The sequence below is a fragment of the Pectinophora gossypiella genome, chromosome 13 (genome assembly GCF_024362695.1).
Source record: "Pectinophora gossypiella chromosome 13, ilPecGoss1.1, whole genome shotgun sequence".
Lineage (NCBI taxonomy): Eukaryota > Metazoa > Arthropoda > Insecta > Lepidoptera > Gelechiidae > Pectinophora > Pectinophora gossypiella.
In genome coordinates, this window is record NC_065416.1 from 12,509,349 (window position 1) to 12,533,743 (window position 24,395).

Here is a 24,395-nt window from a genome sequence, read left to right on the forward strand (position 1 = left end):
TATTTTTATGTTCTCGAAACTACTAAGACAACAATTTTTACAGTGAGACGAATATAATAAACAGTGAAAATGCTGTCCGAGTGGCAAAATACTGGGCTGAAAAAAATCTGAATGCCATCGAAACGACAAGAAGAATATTGAGTTAGATAACAGCTTTCACTTTGGCTACATCAATGACACCATACACCATCAATCGATCAATCTAAAGTACATTACACGCTACAGTGAGTCAATCCCGGTCCTATACACGAAGCATAAGCGATTGCGTGAGGGATGAAGTTTTGCTCAAAATTCCCTGAAAACAAATGAGACCAGGGCCCTTTCGCGAATACAGCCACATCTTCCCCACCATGGGTTTCTCGGAGAATGGGCACCAGAGCTGGATATGTGAAGTTGATGTTTTCTGGAAGGCAGAAGTGATAATAAATCAGAACAAACAATTAGTTTAAATGTATGCTATGTTAAAGGTGTTACATTGAAACAATTCATCTAAAAATCTGTAATGTATGAGCGTAATTGCTCGATTACTTTTTCTAGGCGTTTAGTATTATTTTAATTAAGATAAAATGCGAGTAAGTAGTTTGATATTTAATTTATCTCTTTGTAATAAATCTACGGGAAAGACGTGCTGCCTAACACTGTACGGCAGGCTCCCTCAATTACTGCCTTTAAAGCTCTATTGAAGAAGTATTTTCTGGAACATTGACTTTGAGCTAAACCATACTATATATTATATTATATCTGTTTTATATATGTATATACTTATCTTGTAATATACTTATTTATGTAATTATCAATAAGTAGTCTATATACGTATTTAGTAATATTAGTAATAAGTATACATTTAGTTTACTTGCTTTTTCATAGATATTAGCTCATTTATTGCGTGATAATACCGGCCCACTGAGTTTCTTTCAGGCTGTCCAAGGTTAGCTGGAAGAAGTCCCAATTAGGGATAAGCTCGCCTATGATTTATCTAATGATAAATTATATGTAAATTTTCTTTGTATTCCAAAGCAATAAAGAGTATACAAACAAACAAACAAACGTGTTTTCTTGTCCCGGAAGTTGTTCTGCTGGTTCCAGGATGCCTAGTGCTTATAGAGACATTTATACAATAAAATCAATATTGCTATTTGATATTTATTGACAGTTCGCACTTATTTAAGTACCAATATTTTATTTTAGTATTTATTTTAGTATCAGTATCCATAGACTCTTTAAATTAAAAAGTATCAACAAACTTATATATATTTTTTTAAATAGGTACATACGTAAGTCCTCCAGAGTTGGACTAGGTCTGATGAAGTTATCATGCGGTCTGTAACCAGGTCCATTCGCGTAGCTGAGTGTCGTATACGGTATATTGTCTGTTGCATTCAACTGTAAAAAAATAGAACGATTTAAGTTTTTTTGTACAGTATGAAGTTTGTAAAAATACAGTCATACATAAAATATGTTTATCGACGCCTTATTAGCGTATATTTTAATCTCTTCTATCGTGTAGGTTGTGAGGTGGATGACCAACCTCATCAACCCTGGTGTCAGGGTTATTGAGCCGCCAAAGGCACCTGACGAGACTCAAGTAACGACTACGCACTTACATCTGTAAGTAACCGGGACCTTCCGAAGCACGGTTCATCTTACTTCTGGACAATCAGGTGATCAGCCTGCAATGTCCTAAACAAAATAGGGATCACAATTTGTTCCCTTATAACTCAAGTGGAACTCTCTGCTGTTCTTCTTGCAATGGGACTTTCAAACCCAAATTTGGTTTTGCTAGTCACATCACGTTTGTCTAACAGAAAGCTCGGTGACGCGTAGGTACTTATTTCATCATGCAATTAATGTACGTCTGACTACCCCAATTGAGAACATAGCCGTGATATAATGCTGTGTGTATGTATATTGATTAGAGAATACTGTACAATAAGTAGTTAATATAAACAATCGTATCTAACAGTTTATCTTTCAAAACATTTTTTGCTCCCACCGTCTATTAGGCCTATTATTTAATAACTATTAGTACTTACTTTCATAACATACTTATTTACGTTCATTGTGTTGTTCTAAGTTTTATAGTAATAATAATATAGCTACGTACTCTCATAAAATACCACGTTTAGAACGGTAACTCTTCGCCTCCCACCAGCGTCTGAGCTAGATTTACCTCACCCCCTCGAACATAGTTTAGGGTGGTATTAATAAACTAATCTCAGCTGAGACTGCCCTCAAGACCATGTTCAAGTCCCCGTTTTTATATAAGAACTGACACATTGATATGATCTTGAGGGCAGTCTCAAAGTAGAGATTAGTTTATTAATACCACCCTTAGACTTGAATCGTATGGCGTCAGATGTCACACACATAGATGAGCGTGTACGATAACGTCAATGTGTAGTGTCTGTGTAAAACGAGGTTGTTTGTATGAAGTGTCCGGGGTATGCCCTTATTTAAAGTCTTAAATGGCCGTAAGCTACTAAGGAGTAGTAGGAAGAGTGCGGATTCTCTGTCTCACTTGCACTAACGCGTTAGTTTACACACCATGGTAAGAACTTTTTGAACTTTTGTAAGGACTGTCCTTGGTGTGATAGTGAGTAAGGTAAGTAAGCGTTTTGTCACGGACTGTACCTATAGGCAGCTCTAGGGCTTTACACAAAATAAAACAAAACTATAGAAACCAATCCCGTCGAAGAAGTTGGCACAAAATATATTTTTTGCAGTCATTTTCACACCAGAAGGGTAGATTCGCGATAAATTTGAGATCAAAAAAGGTTATCTTATCGATTAGGACAAAGGTTATTCAGTGAAAACTCTCAGCGCCACTATCTGATACAAAACCTAAGTAACTTAAAAGCTTTTTCGTGCACTTAAACAAATCCCATCCTAAAAGGCCAAACCATTAAGATTTGAAGATCTTATCTTAGAACTTAGTAAACATCAGACATACCTTGTTAGTAAAGGAAAGTATATCAGTTCCTCTCTTGCTGTACCCGCTATATGTCATGGTGTGGCTGTGGTCAGAAGTCACCACCACCAGAGTATCCTCAGGGTTAACCATTCTCAGGGCAGCTTCAACTGCCTTCGCAAATTCAGCGGTCTCGTCCAGAGCCTTCCGGGCTTTCGCCTCGTGATGAGCTGTGTCTATTCTGCCTCCTGAAAAGCGATGGTAATTGAGTGCCGAGAGTGTTTTAGTGGAATTTTTTAGTTGAAACTTTTAAAAGGAACGCCAGATACTTATTGGCGTATTTTGAATCAGTCTGATTTTGATGATATTGTTCGTTGAGATATCGTTGTAATTATTTATAATTAATATTTAGCGTTTGAAAAATAAGTCATTTAAATTTTCGAACGCCAAAACGCACATCTCAACTAGACTCAATGTAAAGTCTATTATGTCTGGTATCTCGGCAGATGGGAGGTTAAATAACGAATTCGACGCCTCTGTAGCTTACCTATCTAATCTCTATTCACCACTCCATCATCGCCTTCCATTGCCCTAATTTTCCCTAAAAAAGTAGCATGGAGAATGCTACACCAACAAGAGCGTGGCTCTTAAATTAGAAAGTAAGTAATCTGTATTATGAAAGAAGCCAACACAATAATACTTATATGTAGCTGAACTATCACAAAATATTCTATTCATTCAATATTTATACTTGATGCTTTGTACAATCGATATTTGTCAAAGATGAAAAGGAAAATGTGAATAGGAAGTCCTGACATCGGAAAAGATTGCGTTCTCGGAAGCAGCCGTGCCCTTCAAACATGTAAGTAAACAAGAAAAGTTGGCATTGATACGATGAACGGCAAAATATTATCAAAATTACGTTTGTTACGCAGTTTGTTATCAATGGCTTAAGTAATTGTTTGTGTTCAGCGATCGAATGAAGATAATAAGCCGTGATAGGCACTGGCCTATCACACAGCTGTACACACAGTTTGTAGTTTGTAGACCGTTTGCCTCTCACTTTGAGGTCACAGGTTCGAATCCAGGCCTAAACCGATCTCTTCTTATCGTGTGGGTTGTGCGGTGGAATACCAACCTCATCAACCCTGATGTCAGGGTTATTACTGAGCCGCCAACGGCTCCTGACTCATGTAACGACTACAACCAAAAAAGTGTACTCACCTTCAACAAATAAGAAGAACCCATTCTTATTATCCAACAACTCAATAGCCTTTACGGTCATCTCGCTTAATGTGGGGTCATCCTCTTCGGCCTCAAGATGATAAGGCATGTGGTCAGGGGAAAACAGTCCAAGGACACTGTGATTCTCTTTCTTGTTCAGCTTCATCAGCTGTTTCCTATTGTAGACGTACTTGGCAGGGACGCCAAGGTTTATCTTCTTGATGAGCCATTCTCTGATCAGGTCGGTCTTGTCGCTTCTGTACCCGTAGTGCCCTTCTGCGTCCTTCTCTGACTTTGGGAAGAAGTTCTTCCTGCCGCCTCCGAAGACTATCTGGATTTTGTAAATTAAATATTTTGTTATTAACTTTACCAAACATGTAGCAGTCGACAAAGATTTTATATCAACAATAAGATACTGTGAAAAAATGTCTTCACTAGACACGAAGAATACAGGTCCAGTGAAAACATTTTTTTTTATATTTCCGATTTTTGGAAGCTCTTGACTTCGGACGAAAACTACTGACATTATAAAGAACATGAGGGTCATTGGGCGTCTACTTCTGGAGTGAATGCGCCACAAAATTGATGAATTCTGTTGATGATTTCAATCGACTACTACAAACTATAGCTTACTTATCGTCACACAGTTTTATCATGGAATTACCTGAAGAATGACTTAAGTATACATACATAAATAAACTAAGAAAAAAGAAGATGATGATGATGTAAGATGATCCGTGCTTCGGAAGGCACGTTAAGCCGTTCATCCCGGTTACTACTAACTGATGTACGTAAGTTGTCGTTACGTGTGCCATGTCAGGGGCCTTCGGCGGCTCTATAGTAACCCTGACACCAGGGTTGATGAGGTAGGTACTCCACTTCACAACCCACACGATGGAAGAAATTGCTGCTTAGCAATAAGGCTGCCAGATTGTACTGTATCTTTCGTCTATGTTTTGTGTGAAACTTGTTTTGTATGTTGTGTGCAATGAAGTATATTTGTATAATAAACTGATGAAACTTACATCGATCCTGCTGCCAACTTTGCCTCTGACCAGCTGTTTCGCTATATCTGGGCATTGGAAGCCATTAGGCAGGTCGGAGTCTGACTCCCACCGTCGGTCAGCGGAGTGGGCAAAGGACGCTGCAGGGGTTGCGTGGGTCACCCTCGTTGTTGTCACCACGCCTGGAAGAACAACCAACATGATTTATCATGATGCATGATGCAGTAGGGGGTATGGAGCATACTCCACCACGCTGCTCCAATGCGGGTTGGTGGAGGTGTTTTTACGGCTAATAGCCGGGACCAACGGCTTAACGTGCCCTCCGAAGCACGGAATCATCTTACTCTTTCGGACAATCAGGTGATTCAAGCCTGAAAAGTCCTTACCAAACAAAGGACAGTCTCACAAAGTGATTTCGACACTGTCCCCATCGGGAATCGAACCCGGACCTCCAGATCATGCTCTCATGCAGATGATTTAAAGTAAGTAAGTAAGTAAGTAAGTAAGTAAAATGTTTATTTTTCATGAGAAATACAGAAAATATGGGTACAATAAAAACCCCACAAAACCAATTCCTCGGTTTGTCTGTGGGAGTGGAGTTCGCTTAATGTTATTATGTTTAAGATACTTAAAGTTAACTTACAGCTAAGAGATCTTTTGCATGAGATGTTTAAATAAAGATTTTCTAAATTTATTTATATTGCACTCCTGACGTATGTCGACCGGCAGCATGTTGTACAGATACGGTATGCGTTTACGAAGTGTTCTGTCACCGAAGTAGTTGTTAACTCGTGGTACAACATACCTGCCCGTCGACATCGTCCGCGTACACTGGCCATGCTCAACAAGTTCTCTATGGTCTGGATTGCTATGGTTATTTAATATTAATAAATAGGTGTGCTTTAGACTAACTGGAAGTACATTACAAATCTTAAATAGTATTGTATAATTTCCATTACACTTATTTTTTGTTTTCCTACTGACTAGTAATTTGAGAAATCTTATTTGAAGTGAAAAATATGTGTTCCCATTGCAGTTTCTTGTCATTTCTTCTCCTCAGTCATAAAACCTTGCGAAATGACGTAAATTCAAAAATGTTACATTGACAAGTTTATCCATGATAATTACGTTGAATAAAAGATTCTGATTTCTGATAAAGTTACGTCTAGAAGTGATAAAATGTATGAGATTGACATGTACAGTCATGAGCAATATAATGTACCCACTTTAGGACTCTGTCGCACTAACATATTTGAAATTTAGTGAGACGTACAGTTCAATTTGTCAAAAAGTTAATGTGACATGGTACCAAAGTTGATACATATTAATGCTCGTGACCGTACCTTATGAAATTGTATGAGATTGACATACAGAAACATGTCTTCACTCCCTCGTACTTAACCCCCTAGGTAGTAGGGTCGTTCTTCTTTTTTATCGACAATGATCTGTCTTACGTTCTGCTTTTGATAAGTTATGTTTTAGAATTTTATTTCATGTTTCCATTGTCCAAAAATATAGTTATCTTATTATACTCAAAATACAAGCAAAATACTAATCGGTTCCTCAATTAGTTATTAACGTAGCTTCATTGTTTTTCACAAAATTTTGTGACAGAGTGGTATATTGAAATGCTGTCTCCGATGAAAAGGGCCACTCTGTCACAATATTTTTTGGAATGCGCCTGCAAAGAAAAGTATGTTACCAAGATAAAGAGAACCACTAAATAGTCCTTTACGGACAGATCTTTATATGATGTTTTAAAATATTTATTGCAGTTATAATTTTAAAGATGTTAAGTCCGATTAATTGGGAAAATGTCTTTTTATTGTCGATAAAAAAGAAGAACGACCCAGTAAGGTCGATTCTTGTATTAGGTATCATTGTCACACAATAACAAGGGCCTTCCAATCGGCGTTTCCCAAAAACACGATAGATACACCGTGTAATGTAGAGAGACACCGTTTTCTTAGGAATTACTGTAGATTCAAAACTTCAATGGGGTCCACATATTGTATCACTAGCGGGCAAGCTAAGTTCAGCAGCATATGCCGTCAGAAGGATCCGACAACTCGCAGATGTACCCACTGCTAGACTTGTCTAGTTCAGCTACTTCCACAGCATAATGTCTTACGGTATTTTATTGTGGGGTCGAGCCGCCGATGTAGAAACTATTTTCATCATTCAAAAAAGAGCAGTTCGCGCTATTTATAATCTGCGTTGTCGGGACTCTATAAGGGACAGCTCCCTTAAAGAGTCCCGACATTTTAAAGAAATAAATATACTGACGGTCGCAAATCAATATATTTATGAAAACATTATGTATGTACGTAAAAATGTATCTCTTCTTCCGAGAAACTGTGAAAGGCATACTTACAATACAAGGAATAAAAATAAAATTGTTGTTCAAAATTCTAGATTAAGTAAATATAGAGTAAATATAGAAGCAATATAGGTAACAACATCATTTTATACAAAATGTGATGATATAATGCTTCTGCCATTACATTACATTTTTGAATAATTATGTACCCCAGCAATGAGAAAGTAAGTAATTATCACGTTAAAAGTGAACAACGCTATCTATCGTGTGTGTGGGGAACGTCGATTGGAAAGTCCTTCATTAATAATATGTGACATAGAGCAACACGGGCCTCCGCGGCATATCACAAATAAGTAGGCATTACTTTATTCAATAGATATTTAATATTACTTGAAGAAATCTTCAAAGAATTTCCGTTTGAATAATAAATCTGTCTAAAAACTTGAAAGGTTTTTAGGATTCGTCCATTTACAAGACGTAAAATACCCTCTTTTTGATATACCAAATTAAATATGCATTGTACTGTGAGGGCCTTGCTGTTTCAAATTCATCTTTGGCCGTGACCTATTATTTAACAGATTTGTTTACAAACAAACAAATAGTATGAAGTAATAAAAAATCGTTTCATAATTTTCTCTCCATTGTCTTGGGACTGGAAGATGTTTACAAAAGTTTGAATGGCATAAATAAACAAAAAAATAACAGTTGCCGTCTTTCGTTAAAAGTGTCAAAACACCTGATTTAACATTATCTTCGTTATACTTAGATATTACGAAATTGTTTTGTTTTGTTTTTTTATGTTCTCTCCGGTTGATTGAAAGGAAGCCTGTGCCCAACAGTGGGGTGTATATCATTATTATTAATTTAAGAGCCACGCTCTTGTCGGTGTAGCATTCTTCAATCTTTTTGCTTTATTGGGGACAAAAAACAACATTACATTAAGGTTACACATTAACAGTAGGTTGTTATTTTTTTTATAAATGTACTATCGACATTGTTGTCCGCCGTGTCAGGGGCCTTTGGCGGCTCAATAGTAACCCTGACACTAGGGTTGATGAGGTTGCTACTCCACCTCACAACCCACACGGTAGACATAGCAAGACACTTGGCAAGACGGGAAGACAACAGATGGACTAAGGCTGTAACTGAATGGTGGCCAAGGGAGGTATGCGATATCGAGGCAGATCACCAGCCCGGTGGTCGGATGACATTATGAGGTACGCCGGAAAGCAATGGATGAGACTTGCACAGGACCGGAAAGGATGGCGTGAAAGGGAGGAGGCCTATACCCAGCAGTGGGTGGACAGAGGCTGAGTAGATAGATAGATAGAATGTAATCAATACAGTTGGAGAACAGGAAAATTTTGACATGTAATAGTGCATATTTTCCTCGGAAGGAGTTCATTTCTAGTTCAGATCAGTGACCTTAATAATGGCGACCTAGATTCTAATTAGATAGACCCCCTTTCTTATGATATCATAAGCGTAACAAAATCATGTTAACTTCATTACATGAAGAATATAGCGATCCCAAGTGGACCGATAGCGACAAGGTATAGGGTTTTGAAGTTATTACAGTTGGTCGTTGTTTGGCCGCCTAATACTATCACGTGCTCAGCGGTGAAAGAAAACGTCGTGAGGAAACTCACATTCACGAGAAATGTATTTCGGAGGTATGTGACCTAACCTATATTGGGCTGGTTTTCTCTTCGCGGGTTGGAAGGTCAGGCAGTCGCTTTTGTTAAAAACCGGAACTGTCAAATCTTCAGGTTACGTAAGCGGACCCCGTGAAAAACGGGATAACGCTAGGGAGATGATGATGGTTGATGACCACATCAACTAAGGTTAGATTAGTTATTACCTAATTTTACATCAAAGGACGTAAGGTCGTAATTCGTATACCATCTTAACCATACGATTAAGTACTTCTAGCCAAACAGCTTGCATTAAGTGTTTTTTTTTGTTTGGTTTTCCCCGAACGGTAAGGCAAAGGGAACTATGCCCATACAGCCATGTCTTACGTATTTTTTTTCTTGATGATTAATGAAATGATGAAAGGTGATGATGATGAAACCTAAGCTCCCACCCTCGGAGTAGACTCCTACTCCGAACCCCAAACGAATTAACTCAAAAGTCCGCATAAACTTTCGAGCCACGAAGCGGCTTCCTGGCACGAAGCGAAACGAGGCAGATACACTTTGTTTATTGAATACTCCGATACAATAACACTCGCGAATGTCCACAAAACACCACTTCGTATTAATTATTTAGATTATTCAATGAAGAAAGCAACTGTCCCGTTCCCGTTTCCCGCCAAAAAGCCTTACATTAAATGTAAGGATACGCTTAAGGTAAAGTAGACTTTTTTAGTGTGGTCACACTAAAAAATTAAAAGGCGAAAAAGTCCGGATTGATTGGTGATTGATCGATTGAATCGTACAGAGTAATGAGTTTGAGTCAGAAAAAAAACGCTAGCAGGGGGGTTAAAAGGCGATTAATCTAAAAAGTAATATTGAAATTTGACATTTGTGCATACAAATGTAAGTGCGCAATGCAAATAAAATGTCAAATATTACTTTTGTAGAATTAGCTTGAAGTGGCGTTTACCCCCCAGAACTACACACAATCTTACCAGTTCTCTTCCCAGCCCTCTGCGCCCAGTCCACAAGTCCAGTCAAGGAGTGTTCTCCATCTTTCTGCGACTCGCAGTCCCCACGCTTTACTGCTCCACTGAGTCCCACGGTCCCACTGTTGGCCTTCACTCCAGTCAGGTACGCCGTGCCACTGCAAGCTGAATCCGCGACGTTCTGGTCTACGCAATACGTCTATAAAAAGTTTTTATTTCATTATACAATTGGGTAGTTTCCTAAGTAAAAGTCAAAGTATATTATGAAATTCTGATTACTAAATAAAGACAGATCTAAAGCTGACAAAAGCGATTTTCTTTCATCATGACTAATTTAAGGGCAACGCTCTTGGTGTAGCATTCTCCATACTACTTTTTAGGGAAAAATAGGGCAGTCACAGTGGTTTCCCTCTTGCCTTCCGCCCCGCAGTACTCTGTCTGATGCGAGTGGGAAGGAGCCGAGAGTAGTCTAGCAGTGTAGAGTATTTTTTTTATTTAATTTTTTTTGTATTTTAATCAATAAAAATGCAATAATAAGTGCGTCATTTTGTCACGTTTTTCTATGACGTCACAGTGTGCTTTTTCATACAAATTCCATAGTAATTTCGTGTTTTGACGTTTAGTAAACCGAACCGGTGGGGATATATCATCAAAATCACTTTGTGATCTCTAGTTTGGTTAAGATATTACAGGCTAATCACCTGATTGTTCGAAAGTAAGATGGTCCGTGCTTCGGAAGGCATGTCAAGCCGTTGTTGGTCCCGGTTACTATTTACTGATGTAAGTGAGTAATCGTTACGTGAGCCATGTCAGGGGCCTTTGGCGGCTCAATCATAACCCTGACACTTGGGTTTATTAGGCTGATATGCCACCTCACAACCCACACGATAAGATCTTTAAAAAAAAAAAAAAAAAAAACATTCGTTACGTAAAATGAAACAATGATGTTTTATTGTTATTGAAAATCAAATTGCGTTTTCATAAAAACAATCCTCTTCAGTGGAAGATAGAACAATGAAGTAAAACAATTTTACCTATTGGTACACTACCTATACTTTATAGAACGGCAACTCGACAGGTTTACCTCACCCCCCCTCCACCCCTCCTCGAACGTAGTTTAAACTTGAATCGTATGGCGTCAGACATCACACACACAGATGCGCGTGTGCGATAATGTCATTGTGTGGTGTCTGTGTAAAACGAGGTTACTTGTATGAAGTGTCCGGGGTGTGCCTATACTTAGATTACATAATTAATAAAACATGGACGAAAATAAAAATAGAAAGCGTTAAACTACTCAGCTACCTTTATAATGTTCACCATCACCATCCCCAGACACTCTACACAAAAATCTCATTCTTATCGTGTACCCCCTTTCCGCGTAAGGGCGAGCGAGACAGACACTTCGCGCTCTCGTTTACTCCTTAGCGGCTTACGACCATTTAGATTGAAATGAGACTCAGAGGGGGTGAGGTAAATCTAGCTCGGCGCCCTATACGAATTGGTGCGGGACGGAGAGTAACCATTCTATATGTATTCTTTATTCTATGCTATCGACCTCCGTGGTCCAGTGGTTGAGCCCTGGGCTCTCGATTCGGAGGTCCTGGGTTCGATTCCCGGTGGGGACATATCACAAAAATTACTTTGTGGTCCCTAGTTTGGTTAGGACATTACAGGCTGATCACCTGATTGTCCGAAAGTAAGATGATCCACGCTTCGGAAGGCACGTTAAGCCGTCGGTCCCGGGTTCTAATTACTGATTTAAGTAAGTAGTTGTTACAAGAGCCATGTCAGGGACCTTTGGCTGCTCAATAGAAACCCTGACACCAGGGTTGATGAGGTTGGTACTCCACCTCACAACCCTCACGATAGAAGAAGATTCTATGCTATTAGTGCGTTTATTTCGGTCCTCTCTTCTGACTTCAATGTTTTAGTAATAACTACATTTGTGTTACTTCTGTTTTTTGTGCAATTATTCGTTTTGTATTGTGTAATTGTTCTGGTTAATGGTGATAAACACTTTAGAGCTGAACATAAACAATGAACTTAAGGTTATTGAACGGCGTGTGAAAACTCGTGTAATAAAATGCGCATTTACATAATTGGAATCATGCAGTTTGGCTCCCATACATGACATAACCTACCTTTTTGGTTGAGTATGCGCTTGAGAATTGTTTTCAACCCCCTGACAAAACACAGGAGTGTTAGGGGTGTAATGTACCTGTCTGTCTGTGTCTGTGGTGTCCGGGAGTAATAAATGTTTCTTTCTTTCTTTCTAAAATGTTGACATACTTACTAGTGTCAGTCTGTATCATTCACAAAGTTTCTTAGGTAAGTATAGAGAGATACCGCGGGTCCGAAATATGCACAAAACGAAATGTTTTACTGAGGCAACGATCGAGGAAACTGTCCACAACATTCATTACTTCTTTGGTAGCGCCCAACCACGCTTATGCGCTTGTGTTACTACGTAATGAATGGTACATCGCTGGACCGGTTCTTGTTGAGCCCGCTTCTTACTCCGACGTGAATATCTCCCTTGTTTGTATGATGTGTGGATTTACTTCTTTTTAGTTTGAAAGGTCATAGAGAATATTCTTATCCATTGGAACTTGATTGGCAAAGTGGAGAAAGGATTCTCCAACCTGCGTAAGAAGTTTACGTTCAAGTGGTGTTTATTTTGACCTAATGTCCTCTTCTTCCTCCATTCTCTTGGATGACGTTCATTACGTGGCTGGCCGCACAAGGATTGTCCAAATAGAGGATAGTTTTTGGACCCTTTTTCCTTTTTTTAATCTTTTTCCTGGATATGCATTAGACCTTACATAGACAAAAAATCAACCCTTACCTTAGCAAGTCCTGTGTAAGGGAACGCTTCGAAGCTAAGCTTCAACTCCTCTCCAAAATGTTTGTACTTGTGACCCAGGTACACCCTGGTCGCAGCTAGTGTGGTGATGCTCATACCGTCTCCGAGGAAGAGGATGATGTTCTTTGCTACCTTCGTGTTCAATGGAGCGAAGACCTGGGATCAGGAATTATAGGTTATGTTAGATTACTCTTGGATATGATTGACAAAGATGAATGGAAGATGGATGGATCATGTCAGACTCTTGGCGTTGACGCACTCGCGTCAAACAGAGCACCTACTGTGGTGCTGGTCACACCCACAATCCGTAATGGGGTGCCAATGTGACACAGATATTGATGGTGCTGGCTGGCTGGTGTAATAATGTTGTTTAAATTAAAAGGCACATAAGCATTTTTAACACACGTAATGAACACGGTGTGTCATAATCGTGGAAGATAAAGGTACAATGTTGCTATTTAAAAATTAATGTATCTCTCAAGATACAGGTCTTCTACTTTGAGAAACAGAGTCACCTTCTGCTTTTATGTTTTAAAATTGTACGCTTAATTTGGCAACGTATCTTGTCATTTGTTGACAACAAACTTGTTGTGTGTCGATTAATTTATTATTAATTTTATAAAAATACAAATTCTGTTGGATGTTGCCAGCAAATCACCAAAAGGTAATCAGAAGAAAACTTGCACCAGGGAGGACCTTAACACTGGTGATCCATAAACTATCCTAGAATCTGTTGTCCTTTTACAAATATACAGTTGGAAATTGCGTAAGATGGCGATTGACATAAATTCTGATTGGACATAAATTAAATATAATTTATTATTAGTTCTTGGTAGTCCTGATCGATGGGTCTGGCATAACGAACTTTGTTAAAAGTCCTTAAATAAAAGAAAAAAGCTTATAACAATATTATCATGCTTTTTACCGTAATGCTATTGACTTCCGGTATCTGAAGATCCGCCCACGAAAAACCACAACACTAACACTTGATATGAAGTCTTAAAATAAAGAATAATGGTGCTAGTTCCTGTACGGTCACGAGCATTAATATGTACACTTTGGTACCATGTCACATTAACTTTTTTTACAAATTGAACTGTAAGTCTCACTAAATGTCAAATATGTTAGTGCGACAGAGTCCTAAAGTGGGAACATTATGTTGCTCATGACTGTACACACCATCTAATTTTATTTTAAGTTATATCTGTCATTTTCTTATCCGCTGAAAAAGAAAGGGACGGGTAATCGACAAGCATAAAATTTATGGAACACACGTTTTTAAGCACAAATCTAAAACAACCCTATAAAAGTTTTACATTGGTTAATAACCCGACAGAATTAAGTTGAAAGCTCACGTCAAACGGTTTGCATACCAGATAGATACCTTTTTGATTCACCCGGGTTTTATATTATTATACTTGTACGGAAGAACACTGACTACCATAATAGAGATTAACTCTAATTTGGAAGTTCAGAGGTCTTTACCTTGTGTTAAATTCAAACAGCCACACATTGTCTAATTTAAGTTGTAGCTACCTACCTATATTAGGCTATTTGAAATAAATTTATAAATTATATTTTTTGAATTCGTTTATTTACTCATTCTTCCTAAGATTAAGAGCTGGCAATCATCCGTCCCTTTTCTTTTCGGTGGATAAGAAAATAACTCTTATCTTAAAGTAAAATTTGGAGGTGTCTGCAGGAAGCGGGGCCTACTAAATAATAATAATGGATAAACCTTATTAAGTCCACAAATGTGATTATAATTTAAATAAATTAATGCTTAAGTACCTTTGTTCGTAGAGTCCATTGTGCCTGCAGTCTCCAGTGGTCTTCGTTCTTTTCGTCGAAATGTGCTGTTGATTGCTGGTCGTTGTCTGTTGTGACGAAAAAAAAGGTTCTTTTTAAGAAATACTTATATTTCTAAGACTAAGAAAAAAAGTTCTAGATAGACGTACATTGACAGAATTGGAGATGTCCGTAGAGCAGGTATAGAACGATCTACTCTGAACCGGCGTGCGTGTATGAAGCGATTGACGAATGTGGAGGAAGCAAGAGAAGTGAAACGAAGCAAATGGAATTCCATAGTCTGCTTCCGCGGTGGGAACTCACGCCTATTCAAGAATAAATCAAATTTTACGATAACTTATAGGTAGATATATTGGGAATTGAGCCTGATCATTTTTTTTAAAACAGACAGAAACTACGAGTGACGTTATAGCAACGTGCTATAACTACCTCATCATCATCAGCCCATTAACGTCCCCACTGCTGGGGCACGGGCCTTCCCTATGGATGGATAGGGAGAACGGGCCTTAAACCATCACGCGAACCCAGTGCGGATTGATGGTTATTAACGACTGCTAATGCAGCCGGGACCAAAGGCTTAACGTGCCTTCTGAAGCACGGAGGCACTCGAGATAAAAACTTTTTTTTTGTGGTCACCCATACCATGACCGGCCTTTGCGAAAGTTGCTTAACTTCAACAATCGCAGACCGAGCGCGTTTACCGCTGCGCCACCGAGCTCCTCACTACCTACCTACCTAACTGAAATAATTAGGAAGATATCATTTTAAGATCTTTAACAATGAACTCGAAAAAAAATTTCTATTAAGTTAATGTAATTAGGTACATAAAGGGGCAAAATAACGCGAATAAAATTGAAGAGCCACTGACACAAAACAAAATTAATTAAATACACCAGGTAACACCAATTATGCTGTCTGCGTGTCTGACTTTACACGCGAATATTATTTTATACGATTCTCAACTTTGACCCTTTGAGATAAGACGTTTTAAATTTTCCTACCGGTCGGTTACCTCAAAACTTAATTGTGATAATTAGATTCTAATTAAAATTAAACAAAGAAAATGTTTATTACTACTGTAATTTTATGGGAAAAAGGTATTTTATACGCAGACATAAATACTAATACATAGAGAGGACACCATAGTGGCGCGACCATAAATAATAAAGGTAATACCATTATAAGTTCAAGCATCTAGGACCAACCATGGGAAGTCGAACCAACCCAACAAATATTGTTTATTTTATGGTATGGATCTGTCTTTCATTGCAGTTTTGTTTATTTTTTTTTGACGAGACTTATTGTAGATTTGCCGCAGCAACTACTTGGCCGGACAAATGGGGAGCGCTGAAGCCTCTCACACGGTAAAACGTTTAAGACAACAGGCCTGAGGGTGCCCAGTCATGCGCGAACCTCAGCTCAGGGCGTCGTGTGAGAGGAAAAATGTTTGAAAGAATTAATCGACCCTAGTGGGTCGATAGCGTTAAGCGCTGATTGAGGGAAATCATCGATTATGCCGGCGGGGTCGGTATCGGTGTCCTGAAGTGTTTGGTGTCGCGAGCTGATTGGCTGCCTCTATGGCTAGAGTAATCGGGTCGTCGGGAGCAATCGGGTCGACGGGGGTCATTGCATAGCCTTCAATGGATTATTGGTTAGTTGCCTATGTCAAAGATAAATTATGAAATTCTGGTTACTAAATAAAAACAGCTCTAAAGGTGACAAAAAGTATTATTTTTTTCTATTTAACTTATTTATGAATTTCAACAAAGTAAATATGTAATAATATGTGCGACATCATTTTGTCACGTTTTTCTATGATTGATTTTCAAACTAATTCCATTAGCTTCTTCTCTCTTGTGGGTTATGAGGTGGATGACGGACCTCGTCAATTCTGGTGTCAGGGTTACTATTGAGCCGCCAAAGGCCTCTCATGTAAAGACTACTTACTTATTTACATCAGTAAGTAGTAACCGGGATCAGCGGCCATAGTAGTTTCGTGTTTTGACGTAAAGTAAAATGTAACTGATTTGCCTAGTTGGAAACTACCCTATTGCTTTGGTATACTATGTGAGTTATCCTATGTGGGTATGTCGTATTATAATTATTATAATCTTTAACAACACTTACATATTATTGGATTTGGAGGAGATCGGTTGCGCAGCGGTAAACGCGCTCGGTCTGCGATTGTTGAAAATAAGCAACTTTCGCAAAGGCCGGTCATAGGATTTGTGACCACAAAAAAAGATGTTTTCATCTCGAGCTCCTCCGTGCTTTGGAAGACACGTTAAGCCGTTGGTCCCGGCTGCATTAGCAGTCGTTAATAACCATCAATCCACACTGGGCCCGCGTGATTGTTTAAGGCCCGATCTCCCTATCCATCCATAGGGAAGGCCCGTGCCCCAGCAGTGGGGACATTAATGGGCTGATGATGACATATTATTGATTATTTTACAATGTTCAATGTTTGCATCGCAAATGCAAGGTTACATGTGTTTTGTGCACAATAATTGTCAACAAAAGTTTCTACAGATTGGTGCGTGACACTATGTCGTCTGAAAGTCGGTTCCACCTTGACATTGTTACAGTTTGCAACGTTGACATTGAGATTTGTTATGGATCATTTGAGTACAAATACCATGACTAATGTCTTTAAAGAAGGCAGAATTTGCACGGGTAAAAACTGTGTTTATTTAATTTTCTGTTTGACTAGAAGAGTGTTGTGAAGATTTTATGAAACAAAGAGCATTAGACTCATTCAAGCAGGTTGTAGGGGACTCTATACAAAGAGCTGTATTATCATCATCAGCCCATTAACGTCCCCACTGCTGGAGCACGGGCCTTCCCTATGGATGGACAGGGAGATCGGGCCTTAAACCATCACCCGGGCCCAGTGCGGATTGATGGTTATTAACGACTGCCAATGCAGCCGGGACCAACGGCTTAACGTGCCTTCCGAAGCACGGAGGAGCTCGAGATGAAAACATCTTTTTTTTGTGGTCACCCATGCTATGACCGGCCTTTGCGAAAGTTGCTTAACTTCAAGAATCGCAGACCGAGCGCGTTTACCGTTGCGCCAAAGAGCTGTATTATATGGCACGGGAATCACGATCCTCAGCAGTACGGCAGACGAGAAAGAGAGAAGAGTAGATTCTTAAAATCTTCATCACCACTAATTTAAGAGCCACGCTCGCCACGTCGGTGTAGCATTCTTTATGCTACTTTTTTATGGAATAATAGGGCAGTGGTTTCCCTCTTGCCTTCCGCCTCGCAGTACTCTGTCTGACGCAAGTGTGATAGCGCCCAGAGTAAAATCTTTATAAAACACAGAATAGGCTAGTTAGCTAGTTTTCTTTGAAGAAGAGAAGAGTTCGTTGCTAGCGGTTCGTCGGCGAACAGAGGTGCTCAGAGACACGCATAGCTAAGTCAGGTATTAACAATAGCATTTCGGCAAAGTTCTCTCAAACTTCGAAGTGTTAATTAATTTATTACCCATAAAATCTCAAGGAGCGATGCAACAGGTTAAATGAGATAAAATCAAGAATTTTACTGTTCTTTTTTATTTTTGTGAATCTTTGGTAAAAAGTATAGTCGGTTGCAAATTTGTTTGTTATGATATCAGTCAAAAGGTGTACGCAATTAGGTATGGCAAGATATGTACATTATTGGACAAAAGGATAGGTATATACGTGGTTTATCAGAAAAATACAAATGCATAATTATTTATACTTTGTTTTGTCTTATTTTCCATGTACGGTCACGAGCATTAATATGTATATACACTTTGGTACCTTGTCACATTAACTTTTTAGACAAATTGAACTGTAAGTCTCACTAAATGTCAAATATGTTAGTGCGACAGAGTCCTAAAGTTGCATTATATTGCTCATGACTGTAAGTACGTAATTTGTTCTTACATACTTCTACGTGACGTCGGCCGATGTACGAGATTTGTCATTTAAAGCTCAAAGCTAATGGTGCTCCTTTAATTACATCATCCAATATTATTTTAAGTTATACCTGTCATTTTCTTATCCGCCGAAAAGGAAAGGGACGGGTTATCGACAGGCATGTTTATGGAACACACGACAATTTTAGACTGATATTTAAAAAGCCCTTCCAAAATTTTACTTTGGCCAATGACCCGACAGAATTAAGATGACATCATACGTCTAACGGGTTGCGTATCAGCGAGATGGCTATTTTACTCGCCCGGCTTATTCATTCATTCGCTCATTCGTTTTGAAATTGCCGGTTGTCAATCATCCGTCCCTTTCCTTTTCAGCGGATAAGAAACTCACGTGTATCATCATCATTTCCCTAGCATTATTCCATTTTCACAGAATCCGCTTACCTAACCTGAAGATTTGACAGGTCCGGTTTTTTATAGAAGCGACTGCCTGACTGACCTTCCGATCCGCGAAGGGAATACCAGCCCAATGCAGGGTAGGTCACATATCTCCGAAAATGTATTTCTCGGGAATGTGGGTTTCCTCACGATGTTTTTAAAAAAAAAAAAATACATGTAAATGAGGTGTCTGCAAGAATCGTGGCCTTTGTTTTTGTTATAGTTCGTTTCAGTACAAAATTCGTAGATTTTTTTGCATATATTTTATTAGAATATACTACATATCACCACATAGTCTACCTTATATATATTGGTTTCCTCTAGAGAAGAGTAGGTTTTTACAATTAGCAGCGATATCAACAATATGCCAAGCATGCATTTTGAACCAAGATAACACTTCCTGTTTGAATCACAAGCGACGGATTACATGACTAATTTGGGTGGTATTCAATGCAATACATCTAAGAAAGCAATGTTGCAATTTGACATTTGCGCATATAAAAGTAAGTGCGCAATGCGAACAAATGTCAAATAGCAATATTGCTTTCTTAGATGAATTGCTTCGCTGTGGCCATTTTAACCACCCTAATTTGCAGTCATTTCTTTAAAAAAAATGGACTATCAATATGTTTATATTAACTAAGAAACGGGATAAACGCAAAAATTCAAAGTTAGTATTTATAATAAAAAATAAATAAATAAGTAAGTACTTAACAGAAAAGGCATCATTATTTTTTCTCTCCGTGATCACAAAATTTTAAAACATCAAGCTGAAGGAGAGCAATGAATAAAATTACTATAAATTACGATCGAGGTCCGTTAAAAATTGATTCATTTCATAAAAGTCCCTTTTGAAAATGGAAGCAGTTAACTCCATTTGCTTCGGCTTTTAAGTAATTTACTTACTAAAGAAATTAAATGAATATTGATGAAGTATTTTATTATTTTTTATTGAAGTTATTTCCTGTAAGTAACTACTGACTTACACGCGTCGATTTAAAGTTATTGGAGATCTTGATGGATGATGCTTCCCTAGTTACCGCAGTTCTGCTAAAACACATTACGCACGATGTGAATTTTGTTAAAAAAACCTTATTTAATTTAATAAAAATCAATTTTAAATTATTTTAATAAAAATTACGAAGCTTGTGGATCTATTTGTGATTTCTATTTGTTTTCTTTCCTCTAAGGTCCAGTGGTTGAGCGTCGGGCTCACGACCCGGAGGTCCCGGGTTTGAATCCCGGTGGAGACATATCACAAAAATTACTTTGTGATCTCTAGTTTGGTTAGGACATTACAGGCTGATCTCCTGATTGTCCGAAAGTAAGATGATCCGTGCGAAATACAATTAGAATACAATTCAAGTATTCGGTCTAAGAGATTTTTTATTTATTTAGGTACACATTAGTGATGTGCCGGATCGTTAAAAATGTATATCCGCGGATACGGATCTGAATACGGATATTTAGTGTAAAGATCCGCGGATACGGATACGGATCTTTATTTTCTATAAAAAAAAAAGATTAAAGTTTTAGTTATTTCATTGTTATAAAAGTGATATTTTATCTTGCTTTCATTATAAAGATCTATCTATCTAAATTTTTGCAATATAAAGGTGGCAAATATTTGATTTTAAGAAATAAAAACAATCTGAGTGGAATTTTATACTTTTTTATTTAATAATTCTACTTAATCACCTGAAAAAGATCCGTAAAAGATCCGCGTGAAAAGTAACGGACACGGATACGGATATTCGGAACATCACTAGTACACATACAGTAATACATATTAAACTTTATATATAAAAAGAAAAAAATGGTATATATGCCTGCTAATTACATGCGTACACAGCATTTACCTTAAATGAAAACAAACTATAGGTACCTATAAATATTAAACTATTATAATAGAGAGATAAGTAATTAAGTTCTACCTGTTAAGGTCGAATATTGTTTCAAAACAAAAAGAGAAGTTAAAATAATAAAATTAAATAATATTGAATTGTTTATTAAAACAAGGTTCATTTTGAATGAAATGTATCAATTCACTTATTATTTACCGGGAAGTCCATTCAAGTAACGCGACCCGGAATTCTCTCGCGGAAATCCATGTATTGTAATAATATTAAATTATTACGAAGTAAAAATTAACTACAACATAACATTAAATATTTGTTTATTGTTACGTACTTAATAATATTAGTAAATTGCTGGAAAGAGTTGGAGAAAAGAGAACCATATTGATGATTATAGAGAACCGGAGAGGAAATATGATTGACCATCTGATACGACACGATTTATTTATAACAAACATTATAGAAGGAAAAATTGAAGGGAAGAGAGGAAGGGGTAGACCTAGGATAACATTTATGAAACAAATAAAAGAGAATGTGCAGGTCGTGTCGTATCGGGAGGTGAAGGTTTTGGCGGGAAGACGAGAGGAATGGCGATAACCCCACCGACAAGAGCGCAGCTCTTAAATAGAGAGAGAGACAGAATAATATTAGGTAAAATGTAATTTTGTTATTTGTATGTCGTTTCCATATATCGGCCTATGGAGTCCCGGACTTTTGGAAGGCGTGCGTGGGGTCGAAGACAATCCCCAGTTCGTATAGGACTATTGCCGATTATGGGAACAAAGAGAACCGGGCTATTGGGTTGGGTTATTATCCAATAAGTTTATCAACACTTATAATTATTACGCGCCTCTGTTTGATTTTGTTTTTTTCTTACCACTCACATAACACATCATCATCACTAATTTAAGAGCCACGCTCTTGTCGGTGTAGCATTCTCCCTTCTTGTCTATCAAAGGCTAATTCCTTCACTTCCTATTTAATCTGTTCCATGTAAGCTCTTCTTGGTCTTCCCCTTCCTCTCTTTCCTTGTAGCTTTTCTTCTATGATATTTTTAATAAATTCGTCGTGTCTTATTAAGTGTCCAATCATCTTGCCTCTTCTCTCCGCAATAACTCTCAATGTTTGCCTCTTTTCCCTTACTCTTACTAGGACTTCCTCATTAGTAACTCTTTCCTCATTAGTATCTCATAAGCTGGAGGGTCAAAAAGGCCATATCTAAGCAATTCATCTAAGAAAGCAATATTGCAATTTGATATTTGCGCATATAAAAGTAAGAGCGCAATGCAAACAAATGTCAAATAGCAATATTGATTTCTTAGATGATTAGCTTCGATGTGGCCATTTTAACCCCCAGATCATATGTCAGTTAGACTTTGCGACAAAATTAATCTCTCGTCGACTTTTCACGACATGATTGCGAAAAAAATTCTTTATAAATATAGATAGAGAAAGTTTTATTTACCTATTACAAGACATCGAAACATCACGAATCAGTCGACATAGATAAACATTTGCGGTCAATGACTTTTCTCAGCCATTAATACTCTGGTTAGTACATTTATTACTACGACATAAGTAATTTATTAAAAAAAACACGATTGTACGTCTGTCTTATGCGGAAAGAAAGTTATAAATAGTTTTATAATCGTTATTATACTTATTTAAATACTTTTCTATGACATATAATATCGATAACCTTTGGCTTAGACGTAGATAATTAGTTACATCTACAAGTATTACTCAACAATGCAATGGCGAATATAACATGATATGATGAAAATATACAGGGTGTTAGTGACATGGTAACGAATACTGAAGGGGGTGATTCAGACCATGATACTGAGTTAATATCGACAGAAAATTTCACTTGGTATTACCTCAGAATCATTGTCTGAAACGTCCTCTTCAGTATTCGTAACGATATCACTAACACTCTGTATAATGACATTCTAATTATATTATATTCGCCATTGTTGTGTAGTAATGAGCTGAACCAACCCCTGTCGGAAAATTCGTGAAACTATTAGTGTTTTTTCAACTATTTTTAGTTACATACTTTTAAGACGGAAATTTCCGCTTGATATCAACTTAGAGTCATGATCTGAAATTGAATACGCCCTAAAAGTTTTCGTTAAGATGTCACTAACACCCTGTATATTTCATACTAAGCTGTATACTGCCAGTGCGAATGACACATATCTCTCGTCTGTTTCGTGCTAGGCCATCTACTATATATATTCTCTTCTCAAATTGGTCTGCGGAACGGAAGGCGATTGGGGCAACCACCGTTCTAAACGCCCTATCTATGAAGTATTGAAGGCGATTACTCCACCGACAAGAGCGCAGCTCTTAAATAAAGAGAGAGGGTATTGGTCTAATCGATACTTACACTACTTATCAACACACGACAGGTCAAGAAGAAACTAAAAACTAAAAGTGGGCAAAGGTGTCCCTATCGCTTAAAGTAAGCTCTTCCAGACAACCTTCGATGGAGAATACATGCACATATACAAACTTTGAATTATTATTTGACTATTGTGTCTAGAAATCTAGGCCGCAGAAGGATGTATCTGAATTTATGTTTATGTATGAAAAGTCAATTTTAACACCGGTTTATGAAAACATTAAAAAAGGAAAAGAAAAGGTTCCTTAGAAAAGGTTCAGTACGATCTACTCTGAACCGGCGGCGTGCGTGTATGAAACGATTGATGAATGTGAAGGAAGCAAGAGAAGTGAGTCAGGATCGAAGCAAATTGAATTCCATAGTCTCTGCATACCCCGGTTGGAAATAGCGTGAGTTCATGTATGTACATACTCAGACTCGCGTAATCCCTAACGGGGTGGTCAGAGTTTCTAACAATCAGAAGGTCAGAAGAAAACTTGTAATCATATGATACAAAGTCAGCCCATCACCTACTATAATGGTCTATCATGTTAGAAAAGACACAATCCCTGTCGGTTTTAACGACATGCGACATGTTCCGAAAAATAAGCAGCTCTATGTTTTTTATTTGGGAATATTCTAATAAATTATCGCAAAAAATATATTACAACATTTATATAGCATTTTTTCTGAAATATTTACGTTATCTTCGCCATAAATTAAATAATTATGATCTTTACATGAAATATATATATTTACGGTTATTGAATTAAATGATTTTAATTTATTAAATACTCACTCTGATGAATACTTCTCGCAAATACACTATAAGACACAAAAAGTATGGTAACAAAAAAGCGCTTCGAAAATTCCATACTTTTAAACTTTAATCACAAATTATTTTACAATGTGTTTTATGTTACACAAATATTGTTAAGTAAAATTATTATTTAATAATTCATTATTATTATATTGACTACACTTGCCACTGCAACCGTTTTCATACAAACACTGACTGAGAGTAATCTTTGCATGTCTCTTAAAAGTGCAC

At 37.7% G+C, this 24,395-nt stretch overlaps 1 protein-coding gene across 1 annotated transcript; it reads right to left on the bottom strand.

Annotated features, from left to right (window-relative positions):
• Positions 1-115: 115 nt before the first annotated feature.
• LOC126372147 (alkaline phosphatase, tissue-nonspecific isozyme-like) lies at positions 116-24,348 on the bottom strand. Its single transcript, XM_050017763.1, has 9 exons — positions 24,144-24,348; positions 14,740-14,825; positions 12,931-13,104; positions 10,089-10,281; positions 5,158-5,318; positions 4,133-4,463; positions 2,951-3,156; positions 1,275-1,383; positions 116-403 (listed from the first exon to the last, which is right to left on the bottom strand). The coding sequence occupies exons 1-9, from the start codon at positions 24,217-24,219 to the stop codon at positions 213-215; spliced, it is 1,527 nt and encodes a 508-aa protein (XP_049873720.1). The 5' UTR covers positions 24,220-24,348; the 3' UTR covers positions 116-212.
• Between the last annotated feature and the right edge of the window lie 47 nt (positions 24,349-24,395).